The sequence below is a fragment of the Sebastes fasciatus genome, chromosome 2 (assembly GCF_043250625.1).
Source record: "Sebastes fasciatus isolate fSebFas1 chromosome 2, fSebFas1.pri, whole genome shotgun sequence".
Lineage (NCBI taxonomy): Eukaryota > Metazoa > Chordata > Actinopteri > Perciformes > Sebastidae > Sebastes > Sebastes fasciatus.
Genome location: NC_133796.1, coordinates 13538643 through 13562636, shown reverse-complemented (window position 1 = coordinate 13562636; position 23994 = coordinate 13538643). Strand labels below are relative to the sequence as shown.

Here is a 23994-nt window from a genome sequence, read left to right as displayed (position 1 = left end):
TCGAAGTATAAATGATTTAGCGTCTAATTAATTTTCCTGTCCCCAGGGTGTATACTGTATATGTTTTAGGTCTGGTATGACGCAGTCGGCGGTAGATTGTGTACATACACGTAGGAGTTTGGGATGACCCATGTGCTGGGGGAATCTGCCCCAGGGTGTCAGGTGGACAAGCCCAGGAAAGGTGCACCTGCTTGGGGCCCGCAGTCCTTGGCACGCTGGGTCCCCCTCAGGTGCTCAGGTGAGCCTTGGTGATCAATCACCGACGCTTTTTGTCAGGCGAGATTCTCCCATCAGTCAGTCAGTAAGTCAGTCAGATTGGGCCTCAGGTGGTAGGTGATAGTGCATAGGCTGTGGGATCAGGGCGAGCTCCCACATGTACAACAACACTGATCCCACACACAGGTGGAGATTTGTCATGGGCTGGTAGGAGCTCATCTGTGATTGAATACGGTGTTTGAATGTGACGTGCACACACACACACACACATGCAGAGTAGAGGCATGTGTGTCTGTGTGCATTTTTTAAGGACTTTTCTGTGCATTTCTATATGTACATCAACCACAAACATGTATATATGTAGCCTATATACTGTATATATAAATACATATGTCATTTTAAATAACAATCCAAACACCCAGACATGAACTTCTTTCTTTCTTCCTCACGCTGCAATCAAAAGCAAATGTCTGCCTGCCTGGAGGGACTCTTTAAACATGCGTCCTGGAAGATTTATGGCAGAGTTTAGAACTTAATTGTGCGGGTTTGTTATTGGAAAAAGACAGGTGGGGACTGAGCCGAGACATGTTTTATCAATTTGGCTGTGTCTTTCTATGTATCTTAAAGTATTGGGCGTAATACAACCCGTGTTTTACTGTAATTCCACTTTTGATTTAGAGGTGTCTGTCTCTTGTGGGCATGTGTGGTGAATGCTCCCACTGTAACGGCTGGCTGCGGGGAAAGTGGCCGGAGGTGATTGGGGGTTACTGTGAACTGGTGTCAATCCTGTGTCAGTGAGAGTCAACAAGTAGGGTTAGGAAAAGAGAAAAGGTGGAGTGCGAGACAGTTATGAGCTTCCACATACTCTCAAGCAATTTAAGGAGGACCTATTATGCTTTTGTGCTTTTCCCCGTTCCTATAGTGTGTTACATAGTTTTTTGTGCATGTAAAAGGTCTGCAAAGTTACCAAGAAACACATTTGCATAATACCTGCCAAACGGCCAGTTTGCAACGCCCTCGAACAAAGCTAGTTAGAGGGTGAAAATACATGCTGCACCACAGCCAGTATGAGAAAAAGTGTTTTTCAAACATTACAGCATGTAACATGTTCTAATAGAAACCCAAAATACAAGTTTGCATAGGTCCTCTTTAATAAGAGTCCTATTATGTATTGTGTCCACTGTTGAAATACCTTTTTTGTTTGTTTTATATACAGTAGCTCTTTGATTATCAGTTGCCCATTTTCATTTCTAGCTTCTAAAACTTTGTGACCAAAACAATTGATACTTCCAGGAACGTTTTGTCCGGTAGAAGGAGAAGTCCACACACGTGAAGTTCCTGATACCCTAAGCCGATATAGGCCAAAGTGAGCTGGAAAAAAACCCCATTACAGAGCTCAAATGACGCTTGGTGGGTAGACTGGCATCAGTCAAACCCACAGGCTGCCCCGGGGTCACACCAAAGCTGGCACTTAGAGTTTTAACACACAGACAGCACACACATTATCCAGCTAATGACGGAATTACAGCACTGACTCACCGTGTAGCTACATGTAAGCGATGGGGGGACGGCAATAGATTATCGTCTGCAGGAAAAGAGGCACTTTCCCAGGAAAAGCAGCTGTCAGTGTGAGAGAGAGAGGGAGAGACAGAAAAAAAAGAAAGGTGGGGAGATGGACATAAACTCCCAAGAATGGAGGCTTAGATGATTGTAATTATGACTCTATAAAACGCTCAATACTGTCATTATCATTGAGTCATATGTCCATGCAAGAGAAAGGGATGTTTAAAAGGATGTGTCATCAGTGTCTGAGGTTGAAATGGGTAGGAGAGGTTTACACTGGGAAGGAATAAAATATATGGACTGTCCTTTAAAACTGGCACAGTTAATAAACATTTATAACTTATCCAAGAGGACGTAATGGATTATGGTAACTGTGTGTCTGTGTGCTTTTCCTGCGTGCAGATATGTGCACATTTTCATTTGTTTCTGGATGCTTATGTTCCCCAAATGGACACATGTGGATATGTTTAAATGTTTATATGCTTGTATGAATGTGTACTCATGCTGTGGGTGGATGTGTGTGTGTGTGGAGAGCCTAAAGTGTCTGCGCCTTAATACCAAGAAGCTGTAAGTGCGAGTGCAGCGACTATAGGCCTCGATGTTGCGGTGACTCTGTATAAACGCTGCGGTTGCTCTGTTTTCTTACTTTGGTCTCAGAGCGAATGTCTGAAAAAGTTCATATTTTCAATGGCAACTCCTAAGGAGCCATAAATTCACAGCGTGCTGTATTTTTATCCTCGTCACATAATGAAAGTTCCAGAGGACAAAACAGTCCCGGCGAGGGTGGGGTGGGTTGTGAGAAAGCAGCACGGGGGTTGGAGGGCGTGGGGTTGATTGTGGTTTTGGGGACATAAGAGAAGGGTGCAACTGTACTGGATGTGTAGCCATTTGGGAAAAGCGACTCTTGAGAAGTGTTCCCTAGCCTGTGTTTCCTGCTCAAAAAAAAGGAGCCTCTGAGCAAACAGTGTGCGGGATGTCTGTCGGCTTTTTCCAAGTGAAATCCAATCGAGCTGGGTCTGAATATTCTCAAGCAAAATGGCTCCAAGTTCAATTACACATTACAAGCCGCATGACAGTTTCCATTGTGCAATACTCAATCCAACAAGACTGCGCTAAATCGGCCAGGCACCCCTGTTCACACTGGAGTCAGTGTGCCGAGACAGGAGGGAAGGGCCCTCGACAAGAGGCCCTCTTAACTACTCTATTATGGTAACACATACCTGTAGAGGAGCAGACACCTGAGACCCAGAGCCAAGCAGCTAGAGGCAACTAGCTAACACCGCTTCCCTCTGGTTGCACCCTCTTGTACTTGGCCGTTGTCAAACTGTTATGGTTCTAATGCTTTTGTGTTGATTGTGGGAGTCTGAGTCATGAGGAGATTATCTGGTGGCCCTATAGCCTTGGGCTTAGTTCTTGTAATGAATCCAAAAAAGCCTTCTCTTTAATCTCTGCTTAGAAGACAGAGTTTCACTTTACTGTACGCAGACGATTCAGCGCTCATCATGATAAATATCATTTAATCAACAGTGGCACTTCACAGGTCCTTGGCATCCAAACTGGTTTTGCAGCTTCGGCTGTTCCAGGGTGTAATTCGCAGCTCATCCATGTAACCTCCTTTCCCTTTGGTGGCGGAGAGAGGGAAAGAGAAGCCCCTCTTCGTAGTTAGATCACTGTGGTGGTGGTGGTGGTGGTGGTGGGAATGCTGGAACCAACCCTGTTAAAACTTGAAAACATTCCCCCTTCAAACCACCATGACTGAGTAGATTAGGCCCCCATCCGCAGGAAAACAATCTTATTTCCTGAAGATATTTGGGGCGTTTAATTTCTAAACAATGCCGGTTGGCGCGCTGAGCCTCTTTTTATTGCATGCTTTTTTATTACCATTCTAGGAGTTATTCAAATAAAGTAAATGAGTGGTTCAGTGAAACGTGTTAAGATGCACACCAAATACATCGGTGTCAGGCTTAATTATTCCCCCAGATGAGTCTTTTCTTGCGTCGGCACCAATTAAAGTCAAGGGAATAGAATCAGAGAAACATGCGTTCCTGTGTACTCGCTGCAGCCTTTGTAGAAGCCATGTCATTGATGACACACGGCTATATACATATTTCATTGGGACATGCATATTTTACAGTGTAATCCTTGGCACGCCACTGCTTTGTTCGCAGTATGCGGAGAGGCCTTGAAGAGTAGGAGGTTTTCTTTGTGGGTCGTGTTATATCAGTGAGAGAAAAATGAGAAAAATCTAAATGCGTTCTGACAGTCTGAATCATTCCAGTGTTAGTGTGAAGTCTTTGATAATCACAGGAGTCTGCAGGTAGAAAAAGTGATATAGCATCGACATTGTTATTTAGTTTTTTTTAAAACAGGAGCTCTATACTAATTATCAAACATCAATTCATCATTGCTATCTATATTCCACATTATTTCATAGTCTTCTAATTATTTGACACCATTGACATTACTGGAAGGATAATTTCTATAATTAAAGCATCTACAAAGAGCACTTACTCACAAGCCAACGCGAAGTTAGCGGCAGACCACGCAGGAGCCGAGCGAAGCCAAAATGTGCTTGTGCAGCAAACGCGACTGCATGTGGTAATTTCCGGCTCTCTGTCTGCATGGTGTTGTGGTCGAAGGACTGATTATACTGTGCCAGAGAAATGCTAATGTATATGTTCACAAGAGACATAACATCCAGACACAATTAAAAGCACAAACAAGTGTCAGCCAGTGTTTGTGTTAATAGCCGGGTTCGGTTGGAAAGGGAGCGAGAGGGCGAAAGACAGAGAGAGAGAGTGCGGTCACAAACACGTGTTGCCTCTGCTCAATGGGGGGAAAGAATGGCAGCACTTATAAGTGGAATCCAACTGGAAACAAGGAGGGGAGTTGTGTGGTGCTGGGATAAATATCGACTGTTAGGCCATACACCCCCCCTCACACTCCCAACTCAAGTGGTTTCCCCCCAAGAACCCTCCCCCTCCCAAAAAAAGCAGTACCAAGCGGCAAAGTTCACAGGAGTAACTTCAACCGTATCACTCACATCTAATAGCCCTGTGTACTCCGGCTACTCATGCTACCAGCACTTGATCATTGTGTTGTATTAGGTGCCTCTGGTCCTGCATCCTTTAGACTCGGCCGCATTCACCCATACATACAGACAGCGAAGACGGACTTCAGTAAAACGCTGCCCCAGCAGCTGGTCAAGAAATGCCTGCGGTCAGACTCGGCTCGAGTGGAAACACGAGACTCTGGACAAGTTGATGCAAGAATAATGCTCTACTGGATAACATACATGACTGACAGGGAGATCAGAGGGGTTTAAATGATTTCTGTATCTTAATCAACGCTTAAAAGTAATGTCTTTGATGCTTACATATATCCCCCCCGAGTGTGTCGGAGTGTTCATATTAATTTGCGAACGCGTGTATTGTTGTAAAATACACATGCGCGAGTGTATGCAGACACGTGTAGACATGCACACAGGAGATCTTTATCAGCAACTGATTGACCAGTGTCTAATGAGGCTGGGAGTTCTTCCGCTCTGATGTTTTCTTTATTGATCTCGGGGCAAGTACATCTTAATTGGTCTCCCACAACCTGAGATGACTGATCAGTGCTTAGTGTATTCACACATACCTGTGCATGCACTGACAAACATATATATTACTGTGAAAAGATACATCATAGCCAGAAAATAGAGATGATATACAGACCTGAAATATGCGCAAGCTATTTACCTGCGGTGTGTCGGAATTTTAGTGTCTCGTATTATCTTACAGTGACATTTTTGTTTGGTTTTGGGGGATGATCGCGCCAGATGTTGGTGTCTGATCGCCTACGGTAAAAACATGACACAACACGAATCAAAAACAGATCCCTCTCTCTTAAAAACACTATTGCTCATTCATTCAGGGGGAGATCACATATCGTGTTCGTCTGTTGCCAAAACACAAAGTGTCTCAAACTATTCCAAGATTACAGCCTGAGATAGCTCTGCTTATCCATCTGTCACCATACAGAGAGTTATCTTCTCTTGTTTAAGTCACTCAGGCTCAACGTCTAATCTGATGCGCGTGTTTGTGTGTTAGTGTGTGTGGGTGTGTGTTTGTGTCACTTGCTTACACGGCAAAAGCACTCCAAAAACAGGCCTTGTGTTGAGAAGGAATGTATAGGCCAGAAGCCCAGTCAAAGCCTCAAATCTTTCCCTTTCCCACATCGTTACACCCTTCCGTCTGCCTGCATGCTTTCAATTTGATGTCATTGAATATTAATTGTTCTGATAGACAGACTACAATGCATTTTCATTTTAAAACCGCGTTTTAAAATGAAAAAAACACAAGCAATTTAGCACCGTTTTAGAAATAATGTCCATCCATATAACATGCCTGAAAATGCATATCACATGACCATTCAGACACTTGGCATGCATGTCAGTGTAAACAGGAAGCAGATTTGTCTATTCTACGGTTGGTTGTACAGTTACAGTAAATAGAGTATTATTGTACTTCCTTATAAAATGTCTTGTTTGATACTTAAGATCTCCTTCTATCTTTCACACACTCAGAGACAAATTTAGTGAAAATAAACATGTTACAAATCAAAAATTTTACTGCATTATGGGTCAAGAAATTTGGTCGACAACAAATGTCTCACTCGTTTCTGCTCAATTTCGTTATCTGTTCTCACAGACAACACAAAGTCCCTGTCGTACTGGAGAGCAGCATTTATTGTTTGTTTCTTTGTGAACTTCTCAATTGTTGCGCATAATAAAATAAGCAAGAATAACAAAAGGAAAGTCCTCCGTTTTGTCCATCGCCCTCCTCCAAATTGCTCGAATAACAGCTTGCCTCCTGCACAAGTAGGCAGTAGTAACATTATAAAATGCAGAATATAACTGCACAAAAACTGCTAGCATAGACAACTAGGTCAGCAACGCCTGCAATTCGTTGTCCGTGTTGAATTTACCACTGGTAGTCGCATGGCAATCACGGCTGATTGTTGTTGGTTTTCTTCCGGAAAGTGTCGCATGATAGGGGCGTGATGAATCATGGAAGGACACGTAGTGACTAATAAGACCCAATTGAGAAGCGAACGTGGGTGCATTACTGTTTTCAAACGGCTCCGTTTCTTCCCGTCCAGACTAAACGCAACCCCAGAGTTCTCTTCTTTTTTTTTTTATCCTCATGAGGACATTATTTATTATACAGAATCTATTATTTTACACCACAACATGTAGAGATATACAGTATATTTAATAAAAGTACTAATTAAACCTCCGTTTGTTTGTAGCTGTGTCTTCGTGTGGCGTCTCAGTCCAAAGTTGACCATCAGGATGCGGCAGCGACTTGCTGACCTTCGACCTCTCAGCAGCACTCAGATCTCCCAGAATGCACCTCAGCAAAAAGTGTTGAACCTCAGGTAAGTGTTCGACTTGTTTCACAGCTGCTGTTCATACCTGATGTGTGTGTCAGTGTTCATTTAAAAAACTAACCTTTATAAACACAGATTATGTTGAATTACATAACCCCAGAGTTTTCAAACTAAAACGGCATCAGCAGTGTTTTCAAACGTCTCTGTTTTAGGGGTTCTAAAACGCCAGAGTAGTGTGGACGCCAGGCATTTTACACCTGGCCATACGAAGCCTTTTTTAATGTTGACTCATTGTGTGATACATCTTTACAGAAGTGAATGTGTGAGGAAAAGGGTTGCTCATAGTCTGTAAAAGTCACATATATACTGTAGATAAAGTGTATCCTTTGTGTCTGCAGTACGTACCTGTGTTTGCGGTCCTTTATCCTTTGTCCTCCAGCATCCTTGTGCCCTTTGATCGTCTCAAGAACAAGGAAAGAGCTCTTCCTCACAAGGTCAAACGCGTACACTGTGCCATCGATGGCTGGTGTCTTACAAATCATAAGTATTGATCACGGCAGCGATAATACTGAATGTAGGGCAGACAGTAAAATCATATCCACTTAGGCTTAATAGCCCACATTAAAGCAATTATGCACACAAAATAGGACTGTCTAGCTGTACGCATATTATGCCGCTCCATATATCTTTTTTTTTTTTTCTTTTTTTTTTACTTTGCATTTTTATCCATGCACTTTTGATAATGAATCAGGGTTTTACTTGCTATTGACTGCTTCAGGTGGAACAGTTGTAATTGGTTGGGCGACCCCTCATCAACTCTGTAGCCTTGTAGGTATCACCGCTCTAGTCGATGACATAATGTGCTTAAGGGTTTTTTACTGTATATGAGGGTGTCAATACTCGTGTATTTACTAATGACAGTGCGAGCGCCGACTGGTGACCTGCTAATGAAGTTGGTGCATTTGTGAGTCAGTCAAGGGGTCAAGGACTGAAGGAGATATCGCAATCGTCCTCTACTAGTACGCTGTCACATTGGAAAGCAGTGAAACCGTTTTTAGTTTATTTCAGGCAAACACTTAAAATTATGGCTAGGGCGATATGGGCGATATGGCAAAAATCTTCTATCCAGATATAGGTCATTTCATATCTTGATAACAATATATATCAGAATATAGGATGTTTTCTGGTAATTCAATAAAAACATAGTCTATATGAAATTACCACATGGTAAAGCCTATGTTTATATATTGTGTAAATGAAATGCAAAGAAGAAATAATAAATATTTCCAGCTATACACTGACTATGTTTACATGCATGCACACAGAGTAACCAGATTGAGACAATAGTTTGATTTAACTACACTGGCCCATTCCCATGAGCATCATCTTATTCAGATTGTCTGAGAAATTTGAGTTAGTATGTGCTTGTTATTATCAATGTAGACGATGCCATTGTTTCATTATATCTCGATATATGATTTCATCACAATATGATTCCATTAAAAGATGATAAATTATCATATTGAATTTTTGCCCAGCCTTAGCTACAGTGTGTATTTATGTTAAACTGTGTTTATTCAGGAAATGTCAGCTGAACATCTATACTATTTTACGCTGCTCTACTGAAGTAGATGGAGGCTAGATGCCTTGTACAAAGGCATATTGATTGTGCTTAATGAGTTAAACATTTTCCTGGAATTTATTATTAGCCATTATGTGGATTTTAACTGATTACCTTTTGTTCACAAGGCCGTCTTCATTTACTACAAACACAATTTTATTTGTAATACACATACTCAAATTAGATACAATTGTACTTGGAATACTTTTTTTGTGTTCTCTGATATGTAGAGTTTACTGCGTCAGTTAAATTGAGGCTGTCAGATAAGCTGTCGCTCAAAAAAACAAACATACAATCAACATCTTTCTTTCTTGTGATTCAGTAAACATCCTCGCATACCTCTAATCATCTTATGTGGCAAACTCCACCCGTCTAGCACCTGTCAGGCTAAAATAAACCATGAAAAGTATTCGCAAATGTTGTTCGAACGAGGTCTGCTCCGCACGCATTCGCCCCATCCAGAGAGACTAAAGCTCATGTGTATGGAAGCCGAAGCATCATTCATTAAAATTCCAGGATTCCCACAGGCGACAGACAGTGTGATTATAACCGGTGATATATGCAAGTGAACCTGCTGACCGTTTGTTCAATGTGTTTCCAATAAGACAGAAACAAAATGTCTTTTTTTAACTTGTGGCACAGAAAACTTACATTCTAGAAATGCTAGCAAAATGCATAATAGGAGGTTTTAACTGTTCCCATGTATGCAGTACAATAAGTCGTACTATGTGCACACTTGTCAGAGAATTGAAACGGCTTGTGAAGCAAAACACCCATTTAGAAACTTCATTTTCTACGCCATTTTTCACTCTGTTGATTCCATCTTTTGTTTAATAACCACTTTCCCCCTTCTCCCTTTTTATCTGCTTTACGATGAAACATGCTCATGAAAAATTTATCGCCGAGATCTGCATATGCCGATTCCCCTGATTGGGTTGCCGTCTCTTGTTTTGAGAAAAGGGGAATGAAAGCAATATCTGGCAGCGCTGAGTGAATCTCAATTTCTCCTTTTTGACAAATGCATTTCATCTCCGCCATGCCGGCGAAAGAGGTTATCAGAGCCAGAGCGGCCTCTACCTAAACCTCTCCATCCACTCCATCAAACAGGAGGAGGGAGAGAGCAAGGGAGGGCGATGAATATTTAAAGAACTTTAACTGGTTACATTTAATGTTAAACGCATGAGAGCCAGAGCACCAATATATTTGCTCTGGCTTCTCACTGTACTTCTAAAAGACTTTATATGGCTTCTAATTTAGGGGGTTATGATATATGATGCATGTTATTTGAGGGGGAAACTGTGGCATGTGCTATTTTGCACTGCACGCTTTGAAAGAACCACCATCAGCGGAAGAAGAGTATATGCACACTAGAAAGTGCAGCTTTCTCTGAAAACTTATGTCATCAAGCTCTTTCATTATCTAACGTTAACACCCAAGAGAACGACATTGCCTCGAAGATACGGGGTTATAATTGCTTTTATTGGTTTATTGTGCGAGAGAACGAGCTCTTTGATGTATTTAAGGGACCAACCTAATGAATCAGTGAATGCAGAAACAGCCTATCCTGGGAGCTGATCTCAAAAGAGGGTGATGGTGGGGGTGGGGATGTGTGCGTGTGATGGTGGGTTTGGGGGGGGGGGGGATGGAGTTGCAACAATGCGTTCTTTAGTTGCTGGCAATGGTGAACAAGCAAGGACTTAATCAAGCACAGTTGGCCAAAGAGCAGGGGATAGGAAGGCATGGGGTGCAATCGAGTGTAAACATCCTAAACAATGTTGAACGGAGAGATGCGTGACCTCGGAGTTATGGGAGCAGGCTGGACGGAGGGGGGGGTGGGCTTATTTAGCAAATATGTAGAAGTGCTTTTGACCCCATAGTGACCGCTTTACAAGCGCACCACCACTGACGCACACAAACCCACCGGTCGTTAATCATCATTTGTGTTGAGAGCAGGCCTTGTTTGAACTGAATAACGCTATACGCGAACGCCATATATAGATTGTGTACTCGCTGATTTTTGTTGACTCACAACTAAGACTTTGTAGCAGCTTTCTTTTTTCTCTCGCTCTCTTTGAGGCTGGTGCACGGAGGTTGTTGTAGCGGAGGGCAGAAGAAGCCATGTGGATCTGGTTACCTCCTGGCTTTTTCCCACAAAAGTGATCAGAGACTGAAAGTTGAGAGCATGCGTACCTTGCAGCAGGTTTACTCGCGTTTCCAGTTTAACCTTTTATTAAACTGTCCATTGTGCTCCCGCTCTGCCCGTACAGACCCTCCTCTACATTCTCATGCCCATCAGGTCATTCAGGTTAACAGCCACAGGGAGGTAGCGAGGAGGAGGGCAACACTATCTCATCTCTGCCCCTTCTGTCGCTCCAGAGCCTGCGCAACACATTGGAAGAAAGGGAGAGAAGTATATACTACAACCGTTTGATGAGCAGCAGGGCAATAAATTCATTAATCATCATTATATGCCTCATCAAACTCTTTGCCAGCCTCTCCATGGGAGTTACACAAATTAGCCAGTGAAAAAAGCAGTAATTTTAGAGGAGCTAGGTAAGTGCTTTTTGATTGCTTTCTTGAACAATGCTTCCCCTGACAAGCTAATAAATCAGATCTTTCTATACTTAAAGTGCAGCTACTGTGAACCCAATCTGAGCTCCCCAAACAAAAAAAAAGGGAGTCTGTGCGGGACAAGGGGTTTTACTGCAGCCAGAGCTCTCTTTCACAGATTTGTTTTGGATTCCTCCTCTTTATTCTGCAACAAAGAGGCCCGGCTACAAAGCTTTTGATAACTGAATGAACTGCTGTTATGTCTCCAGATGCAAGCAGGGATTTTCTCATATTGGATCAAAATAACCTCATGTTTGACTTGAGATGAAAAAAAACCTGAGCCAATAGTGACCATATGGTGCAAAATTCAATTAGCTCTTCTTTTTTTCTCCCCTTTCTTTCTTTCTTTTTGGGTTTAAACATATTAGCTCGAGTACGACGCATAGACAGACGCATAGCTGCTGCTTGCGAGCTTTAGTCTATACAGAGAACCCTAGCTGGCAGGTGATGCATATACCTACTACAGAGATCATATCCTTCCTTCCAGATGGCCATTCCATGCAAGACCAACAAATCATCCATCAGACTGGAAACGGCTCCTTTATTGAAAATGAGGTCAATAGAAGATTTGAGCCTGGTTTGCGGCTGGCCGTGTTAGCTTCCTCCAGGTATTAGCAGCCCTCAGTTAGCGCGTTAGATGGGAGGTCCCATGTGGGACGGGATGCAGTTGGGTTAGCGAGGGGGGGTGAGGTAGTTAGGGGTGGTCTTTATCTGTTTAAAGCCCCTCTCTGATGAGATTACCTATTGGAGTTGGCTGTAAACCACTCTGTTAATCAGGGTGCAGCAGCCAACACACTCCCACTGGCATGCAGCCACCGCTTGATTTTTTCTTTTTTCTTTTTGGATGGGTGGTTGTGGCGTTCAGAGAAAAAGAAACTACTAAATAGTTTTTTTCATCTGTAATCATCTGCTATGTCTGGAACATTCAGGTGTTAAGTGTAACATGAGCAAGCATGGACATGAACTAAGCTTATTTGTTTTCTTTCATGTTCATGTTTAGATTTGGCTGCCATCTGATTTGTCTGTTGAATGACAAAAACCCAATAGCTACCTGCGTGCACCAAATCCAGAGCAGCCAGTGCGATGCTTCTTGATTGGACAGTTTTTACGAGTTGCATCACTAGCAGCCACTTTACTAAATTGGCATTGAGACACCGTGGCACACGGGGGCCTGTGCAGCTTCCTTCCCTCATTGTGTGTGGGAGTTGAGGGCCGGTCTGGAGCGAGAGAGTTTTGAATGAGTCCAGGCAGCGGCGGCGTCTCCTCGCCCCTCCTCATTAACGTTCTCTCCACACACCGCTGAACTGAGCGCGGCTCAAAATAACTTGGGGAGGAGGAGGAGGAAAAAAAAAGGCAGTGCCCCGTTTATCTCCATCTTGGGAACTGATCCAATTAAGTAAGTGCCCATTTGCATCCATCAGACTGCACCAAACTGGGAAGAAAAGTGGAAAAGCTCAGAGCAAACAAAAGGGCCAGCAGTGAGGAAAAAGGTCCATTTGTTGTGCAAGGTGGTTTGGAGAGGGTAAAGTGTCCCAGATGAACGGGGGATAATGGTAATGTTACAGGCAGTGTGTGAGTGCTTATATGTTGGAGCAAGTGTGTGTGAGCGCGGGCATTACAGCGGTCATTAGGACAGATATCTGTGTGGTAATGTGGAGCAGATGTTGAGAAGAAAGGGATCATTTAAAAAGGGCAAATGTAAATAAACAGTCAGGCAGCGTGGTGGTGCCCCTCCTCCCTCCTGGACCCTCTGAAGTCGCTGAAAGAAAACAGTTCATCAATCTTCATCACAACCATTAATATTGTAATGTTAGAGGACATGTTTCCTCGCCAACCACATCTACTCTATTATTACCATTTAACAAATGTAGTTACACAGAGATCCTGGTGTTGAAGGAAGAGAATAATACTTAGCTGTTATGTTATTTTATCTTTAAAGGGGACCTATTATACTTGTGTGCTTTTTCCCTTTAGTGTGTTATATAGTTTTTTTGTGCATGTAAAAGGTCTGCAAAGTTACAAAGCCCAAAGTCCACGCCAAATGGAGTTACTCTCCCACACAGAAACACTGCTCCTGAACGCCTTGTTGAAATCCCGCCTTTTCTTCCGTAACGTGGTGATGTCACCAAGTAACACATTTTGCCTAGCGGCTAGTTTGGCATGCCTTCAAACAAAGCTAGTTAGAGCGGAGTTGGAGCGGAGTCCGAAGAGTTTGGTTCAGTTGACCAACCACAACAGTGGGCCAGCTGACCAATCAGAGCAGACTGGGCTTTTTGAGAGGGCGGGACAGGAGCTAAAACGGAGGAAAAATAATGCGTTTTTTGAACATTAAAGTATGTAAACATGTTCTAGCAGAAACCTCGAATACATGTATGCACCTGAAAATAAGCATAATAAGTCTTCTTTGATACACGTGTGATTGAAAACTGCTGAGGAGGATGCTACATTGGGTCGTGTCACAAAACACAGGCATTAGTCTGTGTTTCAGGAGTAGTTGTGCTGCTCACCTTGTGACCAGAGTGAAGGAGGAGCCCGGCGAGGATATACAGACAGGACCTGTACACAGTCACAGGAGGAAGAACCTGCCGGTGTCTCCGCCTCCGCACTGGATGCACACACTTACTGCTCTGTGGCTGTGCATACCTGAGGGGCTTTGGCGTGGAGTTTGAGTTCCTCCTGCATGTATGTGTTTTAATGTGTGTCTGTGTGTGCGCAAATCACCTTCTCCAGGGCAGGGCAGAACCCCCCCGCCCCCTAGTGTGAGCGCCAGGGAGCCCTTACATGGCCACTGAACACAGACCCTTTGCAGTCACAGGGTCAGGAGCTCACGCCACACTGCTGTCAGAGCAGATTGGTCAATGAGCAGCGCCTTTCAAGGAGTCAAGGTGCTCGCAGTGTAGGGCTCTGTGGGTATTTGTGTGTGTGATGTCATTGCTATATTAAAATTGGACAACGTGTCTGCATAGTTGAAACATTTTGGAGGCTGATTATATAATTATCCATCCTTGAATTTAAATTAAACAAAATAAAATCAATAATTTATTTTTTGTTTTGCATAATGAACACATTTTGATAATCCAACCACACCTCAATAGACGTATTATTTGCCACTAGAACTGAATCCCTCAGTTCTCCCAACCTCAACCCTTGTGGCCTCCGAGGACTTCATAGTTCATCACTCTTCCTTAATGTTTTTTTTTCTCCCCCCTTTTTTCCCCTTCTTCATAGAAATGTTTTATTTATGTTGGGGGGGGAGGACACTTAAACCATCTCACTGCTGAAAATTACACGTGTAATCTGTCCCAGAGGAACTCCACGGAGAAATAGAAAAACAGTCCGCGAAGTGCAAAAAAACAGTGGTAAATCACTCTCTGCCACCTTATCTGGGGTCGCTTTACAGTGTGTTCAAGAGCGTTTTATAACTCCACTTAACATGAACGCTGGAAGTGCCAAAGGCTGCAGACTCACTTTACTTTGACGTGATGTTTTTTTTTTTAGGATTCCAAAAAAAGTGGTTGGATACACACTCATTTCAGAAGTCAATTGATTCAAAGGACAATTAAATTTGTTTTACAAGTTGCCCAAACACAACTCATATCCTGTCAACTCAAGCCTCACGTGCAGTCTCACCAGAAGGAGCTGAAATAGTGTGTCCTCAATTAGCCTTCTCATTTATAAAATGATGATTGAATAGCCGTGAGCAGTCACTGAACTCCTCACCATAAAGAAGAGTCGCTCACTTCTTTACATTATAAGAACTTAATGAAAAAATAACTAATATTCTTGTGGCACATTATGCACGGATTGCAAAAAAAAGCCAAATAAACAATTTGTTATAGGGGCATTATAGCAACCCTATAGAATATACCGCATATGTTTTAGAAATTAAAGTCTGCCTCAGACGCACAGCTGGTCCCTGTAAAACATTATGGTGATATTTTGTTTGCTTTTGAAGTTGGAGGCTATTTTTGAAGATGAAAAGTGAAAATCCAGGGGAAACAAATATCTCAACAGCAGGCTGCATTTCAGTCACAGATATGGAAAAAAAAGACGCCCTCCTTTTATTTCAACCCACTTTTATAACACTCGTGTTGCTGATCTCACACACACACCCAGTGATTAATCTGTCCAGGTCAAGTACAGCGGGTGTCTATTTACACATTAGAGCTGAATTTGACCCCAGCTCGTATGTGTTGTATCGTGTAGCCGGGACGCTTCTTTATCAGTGGGGCTGTTTATGAGTAATCCCCTCAGTGATATTGGGGAGCGTGTTTATCAGCAGGTTTTTGGTTTCACCTTGTGCTCTTGACATACAGTAGCATTTGAGAGGCGCTCACAGAGCTGTCCGGTGGCAGGTGTCTAATCTGTTTGGACCACAGCTCCCAAGTTTCTTCACAAGTCTGCCCCTGCAGCAAATCTCCTGCCAAACTGGCGATATTTTAGGCTTGCAGTTTGGGTAAACTGATATCCAGTAGATCACCAAGCAAAATAGCATTTAATATTAACAATTTAATAACATATTTTAAAATGTCTTAACAATACTAATATTTTAGTGGTTAACCCAACGCCTTTAATATTGCATATTTTGTTTTCTAAATCTCCCTCCACTTATATAATGTTTGTTAACTTTTGGATGTCTTTCTTTACCTGTGATGAACCTGCACACCATATAGGCTGCACAGACAGTTACAATAATAATAAAGGGATTATAAGGGGGCCACAGATGCCAGACTTAACTTTCACTTCATTAGATCCCACCGTTCCCAAAAGTGTGGAAAACAAACAAGAAACCACGGTTTTACTCTTGTTATTCATTAGTCTTATATTAGCACTATTTTCAGTCACCACTGAAAGTCTCCCTCGTGACAGCCAACACACCGAAGTACACACACACACACACACACACACATAAATGTCGGATCTACTTTTAGAGGAAATCTGCATAAAACGGCAGAGAAGCTGCAGTTTTCTGTAGTTGATGGTTTTTACTGTCAGTTTCTATTGATGGAGAAACACACAAATACCAATTACGCATTAATTCGATTTGGGTGAAAATGTACATTTTGCTTGTTCAGGTGTAAACAGGGCTATTTAATTAATTCAGTAAATATAAATTCACCGTAAATTGCGGCCCTTTAGACTTTAATTTATAGCATTTATTTTTGATTTAGGAAAATAAAATGTTTAATTGATTTGACGATAATAATAAGCAGCATTTTTTTCCAAACATCCTGGATTGTGCGTCTGAACGCTCAGCAGTCGGAGTGAAGGACTACAGACCTTATCCTCCTCTTTTTCATTCTCTTCTGCTTCTTCTCCTGTCGGATTATTTCCCCCGTTTTCACACGTGGGAACGGTTTCACCCCCTACTTAGTATTCTCACATTGTAGCAATCCCAACAATGAACCGACACGCCATTCAAAGCGGATGGGAAGCCATGCAGGGACCAAGTTGTATATAAAGTTGCAGAGAGCATCTTCTCCTATAGGCTCATCATGATGAGTCTCTGCTGCATGCGCTCCTTCCAGTCATCATGGGGTTAATTGACTGGCTTTCATCACAGCCCAGAAATAGAACAACTATAATCAACCATCAAATATATAGATTTTAATTAGTGTGAATTTTTTTTTTTTTTTCCCCCCCAACATATAGGCCTATCTATAGTGACCATGGTGATCTGAAATACAGTGACATCAAAGAAGCTGTCTATATATATAAAAATATGATATCTGCTTTAAATAGTTAGTTTAAACCCCTAGCATCCCCACAGGGACATAATAATAATAATTATAATAATAATAGTTATTATAACAATAATAATAATAAGCAGGTTAATCAATTACAGATGATTAATGCAGACTCTACAGGAGAACCCAATACCTCTTGTGCTTTTTCTCCCACTGGATGATTTGATAGACAACAATTGGGGGAGACAGGAAAAAAATGCTTGAAAAAAAAAATATATATATAATATATATACAAATAATATCTCCAGCAAAACAGTATTGTATATAAAAAAATTGTTTTAATATATTTTAAGCTGTTTCATTAGTGAGAAAGACATGTCTTATCAAGCCTGTTCTCTGTGCAGGATCTAGTTTGGCAGGTTAGTTGATCATCCTCCCAACATCTCCCTTGTATTTTTAAATTCAGAAAGTTAATCTGAATATCAGTATATCACCTGGATCAGTGTTTGGTTTGCACCGTTGCAACCACACACACACAAACACACACACACACACACACACACACACACACACATGAAAACCCTATTTGACGTATAAACGTCCCATTGTTTACCTATAGTCCCACGCACACACAGATGATTTACACCCCACAAATATAGTGTGTGTATATTATTGCCCCTGTGAAAACATTACTTCTTCAATCAATTGTGAGAAAAACAACGCGATCTGTAATAAAAGTCTAATACTCTCTGAGGGGACATTGCATCGAACAGTTCAATCCCCCCGAGGATCAACACAGAAAAAAAACATAATTATGCTATTTAGCCGGCTGATGTGTCGCAATCACTGCTCCAGCACACTCTGTCAGATTAAAATAGAGGGCCCGAATAGAGGACATTAAGGCTAAGGGAATTACAGAAACCTCAGGGGAGGTTTCAAATTGGAGAAGGGGAAAGTAAACTATAGAGATTAATGGCAGCCATAAACAAGAGCATGCTGTCCCACTTCAGTGGAGGTCAACAATATTATTATTATTATTATCATTATTAATAATGATAATAATAATGATAATTATTCAGTGGCCTTTAAAATGCACTGTAATAACCACTAAATAAACGAATAATAATTATTTAAAAAATGTAATAAAAATGTCATATTTAAAAAAAAGGCCTATAAGTATTAGTGGCCTACAACTGTTCCTATACAGATGATAATAAAATAAATATAAATATATATATAAATATTAATATATTATATATAAATATAAATATTTGTCTCACTCTATATATATAGAGAAACATTGTATTTAATAATAGCAATAGTAATAATCATAGTTAATTATCGTTTTTTTAATTTAATGTATACTTCCATATTTAATAAACCATCAGCAAAACACACAAATTAAAAAAAATCAGTGTTCCTGGGAAATATCCTTCTTTTTTTTCATTCTTTTTTTTTATTCTGCATGTCGGCCAAGTATGTAATTTGTGCCTTTTTTTTATCCACTTGTCAAAGTTGCTATAATCCTCATAATAACTGTGATCATTGTGTTTGCCCCATTGGCTCCACTTCCCTTTTTAACCAGGCCATTTGATCAGGGATGGGTTTCCGTGACGGATTAACAAAAGAGTCCCCCCCACTGAAATTAGGAGCAAGTGTGACACCTACCTGCAGAAGTTGGAAGAGTTAGAGGACAGTCTGTATATACCGGCTGCACAGCTATAATAGAATCTGTCTCTGCTGCTGCTGCTGTGTGCATGACAGCTTTCTCCCTTTTCCTCCAAACACACCAGTGTTTCACATCTAACGCGCCATTAAAGAGGCTCTCCATTAATGATATATAATAGGCCAGTATGTTCTAAATGCATGGTCGCGTCTCTTTTTTAACAGCTTTGCCACGCCTTTTGGAAAATAGTAATGAGTTCTAAATTTGGCATAAAATCGAGCTCATTACTGGAGTTCACCACCTGATTGCTCTGCATAAAACACCATAGGTAATTGGGTTAAATGACTGCAGCCTCGGTGTTGTTATTATATCAATATCCACTTTTAGAAACAAGTAAAAAAAAAAAAAAGGCCTTAAAAAAATGTAAATAATGATAACCCATTGACCAAAATATACTTTCCAACATTCTCATTCACAAAAAAAAAACTATGAATATTTGCACCAACCAAAAGGAAACTGAACCCTTTTATTGTTTAGATATTCCAACATCCTTTTTGCTGAATGTAGGCCTTTTCTCTTTCCAATGTGCCAAAGCTCTCACTATACCATAATATTTTTTTAAATGATAATTACCATATAAAACATCTGTCACGGTGCAAAATTTAATTAATATTTCGTATAGATTAATTGGCCTCGAAGCACTTTAGACACATATCAGTCAACTTTCTCCCCCCAAAATAAAATAATCTCTGCACAAGCATATATATTTTTTTTTCCATAATTTACTTCAAAGATAGTGTGTTGTCCATTTTTAAATACAAAAATGCTACATTTAAATATACATGTTAGTCTTTAATACAAATAGACTCAGGCGGCTGCAGCTGATTAAGACCATTCTCGTTACATTTTTTTTTTTTTTTTTTTTTAAGGATAAACCATTCAGAAACTAAAAATTTGAAGCATTTTACTCAGGAAAAATATTCTCAGAATTTGCTTCAGCATTTTTTCTTCTTTTTTTTTTAATGCAACCACAAAACAAAATAAAAATAAATAAAAGTCAGTGAGTGGGGGAAAATAAAATCATGGTATTAAATGTTTGACATACCTTTCTTTAGTTCATAATGGGAGTCTTTACAAAGATCTACCTGCGTTTGGCCTCTGACTTTCTGGCTCTCCCTTACCAAAGCCTCTGCTCTATTTAACACAGTCTGGTTTAATCCATTGAAATGTGCCGTGGTGCTGGAGGAGCCCGTGGTTACCGAGCCGTGGTTACTGTGAAGATGTCCAAAAGTGCCACCATAGTTCGTGTAACCGGGATAGAAAGGGGAGGTGTAGTAGAGAGGCCTGGAGAGGACCGTGTTGCAGTGAGATGAGGAGGACCGTGATGGAGACGCGTTGGTGGGACTCTTACACCTGTCTGAGGACGTGGCGATCTCCGCAAGGGACCAGAGTTTGGGTTTAGGAGCCGAGTGGATAACAGAGGTCACGTTGCTGGTCACGGTACCCGGTAACGTACCCGGTGCATGGCTCAAATCTGACGGCTTGTCTTGTTGTTGTTGCTGCGCGACGGCCTGGTTCTGGTTCCCCCGGGTTACTGCCGCCGTCGCCAGGGGAGACGAAGTGGTCGCTTTTGCGGAATCCAGCAGCTCTGTAGTCCGCTCCTCATCCTCCTCCTCATGATGCTGATGCTCTTTTAACTCCGAGTCGCTCACAAGAAGCGGATCCGTGTCTTTTTTGCCGTGGTGGTGGTGGTTCTCCTCTTTAAATCTCTCACAGCCTGCGTCCCCTGGGTTCAGCAGTTTATGATCTAAAAAGCACAAATAATAAAAGAATAAGAGTTTACTTGCCAAATAAGCGTGACATTAAAAAAGGTTGATAAAAACATGTGTTTTAGGCAGCTTTATTTGTAGAGCACATTTCAGCAACAGGGCAATTCAAAGTGCTTTACATAAACATTCAAGAACAAGTGCAAAAGAACATTAAGACCTAATTAAAACAGTTATACAAACATTAAAGATTAGAAAATAAAAACAAGCTAAAAATAAAAGCTAAAATAGAATATAACACACACGAGTAATATTGTGGTGATCGCAAACTGAAATCGGATGTATATAAAAAATAATTCGGCTATTTATACACGTTTCCCCCTTTAAAAAACAGCATGTGCTATAAATTGTCCTCATAAAAGACGTGTGCCATGCAGCCTAAAAAAAGAAAGGTGAATGAACATGCTCTCTATAATTAAGAAAGAAAACATACACGAATGTACTTGAATTGTGATTACTAATTGGCCTTTTATAATGCTCATTATAACAGTCTTTTACTCATGGATTTTATCTTGGTCTCTGTCTGTGGATGTGTGAGTTTTTGTTGACCTGTTTATATTCTGCACTATGTCTTTAAAGCACTTTGGTCAGCTCATGTTGATTTAAATGTGCTATAGAAATAAATTTGACTTGACTTGACTTGACTTGACAATGTGGTACAAATTAAAGCCTGGCCATATACAGTATTCATTTTTTAAAAATATATTGCCAGTATTAAATATTCTCGTATCATATAATAAGTATTTGAAACTGGGATATAATGATCATACAAAGGCGATATTTTTTTTTAGCTGAATACCAATCCACCAGCTGTATCCTTATTATGCAGTTAAAGATAAATTGACTGCTAAACACTTTGCGTCACCAGCAATTCCAGAACCCTGAGAAGTCAAACGAGGGGAGTTCAAGGTGATTATTATTTAAAGCAATTGTCCCATTATAAATAATATACCACCATTAACCAGCAATCAATTTTGCACCCTGAGTGGAAACGACTGCGATGAAAAATTGATGATTTTTTTTTGCCTTTTTTTTTTCTCCCCCTTCCTCCTGCAACACCAACCTGCTTCTGTGTCTGTGGAGTCTCCCTTGTCTGTGGGCTTGCTGCTAGGCTCGTCGTCGTCGTTTTTCTCCAGATCGATATTCTCGTCCTCCTCCTCGTCCTCGCTCCGGTTCCGAGGAGTCCAGGTCATCTTGTTCTCCTTCTTTAGCCTCCTCCTGGCGTTGGCGAACCAGGTGGACACCTGGGTGAGGGTCATCTTGGTGATGATGGCCAGCATGATCTTCTCGCCCTTGGTCGGGTAGGGGTTTTTACGGTGCTCGCCGAGCCAGGCCTTCAGGGTGGCGGTGGCGTCCCGGGTCGCGTTTTTACGGTATGCCGGATCACCGTACGGGTAGCTGCCCAACGGTGATGCGTAAGGGTGGTATCCTATCGAACCGGCCATACCCGCAGTGTGGTCGTATGGAGAACCCTGTAATACACAAATCAAATAAAAATAAAGTGTGTTAAAGTTAGGTCATTTTCTAAAAACATGCTTTCAAAAAAGATACACAAACATGCACGCGCACACACGCGTATACATGCACGCGCACACGTACACGAATGGCTTTAATCCAGTGTATAGTTCAAGTTTGAAGTTTATGGAGTTTTGTTTGCACATGACTGTGTATTTATTTTGAAGTGTGATTTGTATGCTGCTATGCATTTTTTTAATTATTATTATTTGCATGATGTGTCAGCACACAGTGGATTTTTTTTATCCTCGCACATTAAAAATAGTACAATTTGCAATTATGTTAAGATATTATGCATGAATGGCCTTTCACTTCTGTTTCTTTGCCTTTTCTACTGGGATCACTCTTTGTATGCCTATAAGTCTGAATGAATTACGCATGCTTCCATGATATCATCCACTATACAACAAAAGTAACATTTTCTTCTCTCTCTTTTTGTGTTGTTAAAAGTTGCAATATTTAAGTTTAACAGCTGGCTCAACTAATAGGATAATACGAAACAAATGCAGTGACCTAAATTGCCATCACACGGCGCGTTGCAGTTCTGAAGCTTCGGACAGTGCTCCATTTTTCTCCTTTAAAAAACACTACAATTCCCTTAAGAACCATGCAATAATAGCACACCACTCCGTTAAATTAATCCTGTTTACTCAACAACATGCTTTTCTGAACCTGCTGTAATATTATATCCTCAGTGACGCACATTTCCCCTCTTTATAATTGCCAGGCATCCAAACACACAGTGCATGGAGACTTTTGCATAACGAGTTAATGCATCCTCGCTTTGACTTTCCTATTAGATAGAATAATCACCTTGAGTTTACTCACCACGTACGAGGTGAATGTGGCAGCAGCTGCAGCCGCGTCTGCACTGCTGTACGGCAAGTGGGAGTTGTAGCCGCCTGGCGAGGCGCTGGTGAACGCGGTAGATCCGGCATAGGGCGCAAAAGCAGATCCCGAAGAGGATCTCCCAAGTTCCTCGGTCCTGGGTCCAGAGATCACGCTGGTGCTGTACGCAGGGCACGAATACAGGGCTAGGGAAGCGGACGGCTGGTACAAGTAGCCCTGAGGATACGCCATGCTGGAGGAGCTGTGGAGAGTATCAGCCACTTAACTTGCGCACTTTTCCTCTCCTTTTATTTCTCTCATGCGCTGCTGCCGTCGGAGCGCATTTAGAGCCGTGTGTGTCTGCAGACCCCACTGTCTAAAAATGACAATGGGTGAATGCAAAAAAAAAAAAAAGTAAAAGTGATTGAATAAAAGAAAGGCTTGGATATTGGATTGTTTTTTTTTGGTCGCTGCCAGCCAGCCACTCAGCCTGCACACTGTCCGTCGGATGTCTCGTTTTGTTTTTGCTGTTCCTTATCTGAGTTGCACCGTCGTTGCTCTCATTGCCCGCTGCAGAAGTTTTTTTTTTTTACCCGTCGGACGGGGGGCTTTGCTTTTGCTTTGGGAAAATGTCCTGCCAAGATGCTAAGTTGAAAAATTGAGGATCCTGACGCCTACTACGCTCCTCCTCTCTGGGTGTAGTCACCAGAAGGAAAAAGGCAAAGCTTATAGCTGGGTAACCACAGCCACTGCCCAAATCCATGCTCTCTCTCTCTCTCTCTCTCTCTCTCTCTCTCTCTCTTCCTCCTCCTCACCCCCTCCCTCTCTCTCTCTCGCGTTAACTAACAATCCGTCTCATTCTCTATTTCTCTATTTTTCTCCCCCCTTTAACAAGCCCTCGTTGCAGTAAGTCTCAAGTGCAGCCTGGCACACAAACCCCCCTTTTTGGATGATGGCGACATCATGCGAGTCTGCATGTCAACTCCCAACTTTCTTCTTTTTTTTTTTCTTTCTCTTTCTCCATATACGAAGCCGTCACTTTCTTTCTTTCACACTTGATCAATAACAAATCGGCTGTTGTTGTATATG

The 23994-nt window shown here is 41.6% G+C and overlaps 1 protein-coding gene across 2 annotated transcripts; it reads right to left on the bottom strand.

Moving 5' to 3' along the window:
• Positions 1 to 19231: 19231 nt before the first annotated feature.
• On the bottom strand, positions 19232 to 23648 carry irx5a (iroquois homeobox 5a). 2 transcript variants are annotated; one of them, XM_074610390.1, is made up of 3 exons: positions 22891 to 23648; positions 21626 to 22034; positions 19232 to 20543 (listed from the first exon to the last, which is right to left on the bottom strand). In XM_074610390.1, the coding sequence occupies exons 1-3, from the start codon at positions 23155 to 23157 to the stop codon at positions 19825 to 19827; spliced, it is 1395 nt and encodes a 464-aa protein (XP_074466491.1). In that variant the 5' UTR covers positions 23158 to 23648; the 3' UTR covers positions 19232 to 19824. The 2 variants fall into 2 exon arrangements, with proteins under 2 accessions (XP_074466491.1, XP_074466499.1); XM_074610398.1 differs by having other exon boundaries at positions 22906 to 23643.
• Positions 23649 to 23994: the final 346 nt, after the last annotated feature.

What these genes read in the sequence shown, in the direction of transcription:
- irx5a (XM_074610390.1), bottom strand. Translation starts at nt 23,157, where the DNA reads ATGGCGTATCCTCAGGGCTACTTGTACCAGCCGTCCGCTTCCCTAGCC. An exon ending in ACGTGGTGAGTAAACTCAAG is followed by an intron (nt 22,035 to 22,890) that starts GTGATTATTCTA and finishes TGTGTATTACAG; the next exon opens with GGTTCTCCATACGACCACAC. An exon ending in CTCCACAGACACAGAAGCAG is followed by an intron (nt 20,544 to 21,625) that starts GTTGGTGTTGCA and finishes TGTGCTTTTTAG; the next exon opens with ATCATAAACTGCTGAACCCA.